This window comes from Chionomys nivalis, chromosome X (assembly GCF_950005125.1).
Source record: "Chionomys nivalis chromosome X, mChiNiv1.1, whole genome shotgun sequence".
Lineage (NCBI taxonomy): Eukaryota > Metazoa > Chordata > Mammalia > Rodentia > Cricetidae > Chionomys > Chionomys nivalis.
Genome location: NC_080112.1, coordinates 115,879,396 through 115,882,147, shown reverse-complemented (window position 1 = coordinate 115,882,147; position 2,752 = coordinate 115,879,396). Strand labels below are relative to the sequence as shown.

The 2,752-nt window shown below is 49.7% G+C and overlaps 1 protein-coding gene across 1 annotated transcript; it reads right to left on the bottom strand.

The window, feature by feature from the left end:
- Window positions 1-1,389: 1,389 nt before the first annotated feature.
- Window positions 1,390-2,187, bottom strand: LOC130868580 (proline-rich protein 23A3-like). Its single transcript, XM_057760740.1, has one exon. The coding sequence runs from the start codon at window positions 2,185-2,187 to the stop codon at window positions 1,390-1,392; it is 798 nt and encodes a 265-aa protein (XP_057616723.1).
- Window positions 2,188-2,752: the final 565 nt, after the last annotated feature.

The following is a 2,752-nucleotide window of genomic DNA, read 5'->3' as shown; positions in this document are numbered from 1 at the left end:
TCATTAAGGGTCCTCTTCATGTGGGTGCTGCAAGAGCACCAAGTCCTTTGATGTCAGTGGTTCTCAAGCTTCCTAATGTCTGGGGTCTTGAATACAGGTCCTTATGCTGTCTTGAACCAACCATAAAATTATTTCTGTTGCTTCCTCATAAGTATCATTTCACCAGGATTAGGAATGGGGATGTCAATGTGCAGGTTCTTTTATTTGGGACCCGTGGAAAAGGTCAATTGACCCCTCACGAATTCTCCCCACAAATGTTGAGAGAGAACCTTTATCCTAAGTGCTGAGCCATCTCTCTGGCCATGCTTTTCTTTAGATTTCTTCCACATTGCCCAGTGTAGCCCAGCTTACTTTTGAACTTTCTCTGTTTCTGAGTGTAGGCTTCAACTCCTGAGACAAGTGCTTTCACCTGGAGACAGGCATGCCCCACCGCCTAGATCTCTCTCTCTGTTTCCTTGTCTCTCTGTCTCTCTGTCTCTCTCTGTCTCTCTCTCTCTATCTTAGACACACAAACAGACACACTCAGACACACACACACACACACACAAACAGACCTGTGGAACTGTCTTTCTCATAAATCAATTGATCAACCACCACGTACTATGGTCTGTATATTTTATTAATTTATAGTGACGTTGGAATTAGAAACATTGCTTTGAATGAGAACATTTGGAAGTAGGAAATACATTTGAGATTTTGTTGGAGAGTGATCTGGACTTCCCAGGGATCTGGTTTCTTCGGCTTCTCAAGCACTGCAAACTCAAGGACCCTGGAAACTTCTTTCTGCAGTGTCTGTCCTCTTACTTGCTGTCCTGTTTGTTTTTCAAGGCAGGGTTTGTCCTTTAGCCCCGGTTTTCATGACGAGGTATCAACAGTCACAGTGCCAGCAGGTTAAGGGATAGCTGGAAAGAAGCAGAGAAGCATCGTGCACTCAGGGCTAGGAACCATCTTCTCCCAATGGGGTATTTGTCAGACCAAGGCAGGGACAAGTGTCCATGCAGTCAGGGGAAAACAGATAGGAGACTGGTAGCATAGCAAAGCCAGTGCTGCCTTGGTTTGGGAGAAAAGGGGACACTGAGTGTTCTTAGAGGGAACCACATATGCACTGAGGGTGACATGGAAGGTTTTCAGATGAATCCCAGAACTGGAAGAGAAATTTCTGTTTCTCGAAGGAAGCCTTTTAACTTCAGGGGTGAGATCTAGTGTCTCCCTTCTTCTCCAAGTCTTTATCATCTTCCCCCGTGCACAGTGTGCAGCACAGAGCACTTGTGTCCATGCATACAGTCTCAATGGTAGGCAAGTGGGTGCCTCGAGGCACCCTGGGAATCCCCTAGGGTGTCCAGGTAGGTGTCCACGGTGCTGTTTGTTGAGGCAGAAGTCGTTCCTTTCCTAGAAGACTAGTCGCCTCTGGGCCTTGCGCCTAGCCATTGGAGGCTTCTGACGACTCTGAGAGGCCTGTTCTTCGGGACTTGGAGGAGGAGAAGGAGGGAGAGGCTGCAGTGGAGAGCCGGGCAGAGGGCACAGTATGCTGTCTTGGAGGCTCCAGACAGACCAGGGAGCATATCTCCCTGCACTAGGAGGGCAGTTTTCACTCCAAGGATATGGCATTGGACACGGAAACATGGGGCTGAACATGCCCCTGAAGGGCGAAAGGATTTCTGGGGCCATGAGACTTGGATCATTCATCAGCGGCATCACAAAGTCTTCCTGAGAGTCTTCATGTGGACCAGGGACATTTGCAAAGCCTTGGATGTATGGTAGAGATGCACTATTATATCCCAGGTGTAGGGCACAGACGTGGTGGTCCTGGGGCATGTCAAGGACAGCGGCCTCCTGCAAGGCTGTGGGCCAGAACACAGGCTGTTCTTGTTGGGAGGAGGCTTGGAGGTCCTCGGGGACCAATAGGATGGTGTGTCCGGGTAGCGACACTCGCATGACCGAGCCAGGGTCTGGCTCCAGAAGCAAGTCGATGCCTTCCAGGTGTAGTTTCATGGCACAGCCAGTGGGAACGAACACCGTGGAGGTGAGCTCCTCGCTGGCAGGCCTGGCGGATTCTTCCAGGTCTGGCTGTACCAGCGACCACAAGCCAGCAGGCTCCTGGAGGCAGCGCCGATTGGCAGCGTGGGCTTCTTCTGGCTGCGGGGCCCAAAGGGGCATCTGGTAGGCATTGGGGCTTTCTGGCGCCATCCGCAGCATATTGGTGCCAATACACTCTTGCCTCTGGTTCCGGGAGCAAGACAAGGTCCTTTGCAGGTGGTTTACTGCAAGACACTCTGTGGACTCTCTGGGACAGAGTGGATGCAGTCAGGTTGACTGGCTGATCCATATATAAGCCTTGTTTCCGAGGAAGCGCCGCCCATGCAGGGAGGGGCCGAGGGAGGGAACCTTCAGGAATCCACTTGTGTGAACCTGGGCATGAGTGGGCCTGCCTACTTGTGTTTGTGTGTGTGTGTGTGTTGTGGTCATTGTTGCTAGTGGATCAGAGAAGAAATTAACCTTTGGATATGCTATGGTCTGTAATGCCTTTCTTTGGTAAACATACATACACAAACACATGAGAACTCTTTTCCCACCCCCTACCACAGTCTCATGACATCCTTGTCCCACCCATGCCTAACAGGTCCTAGAGATTTTCTTAATTAGCAAATGCTAATTTTGAAATGGAAAATTAACAAAATGATGCTTAGGGTTTTCATTGGAGGTCAAGATTGTTAATAAGAAGAGATCACTCTCTCTCTCATATATATGTATG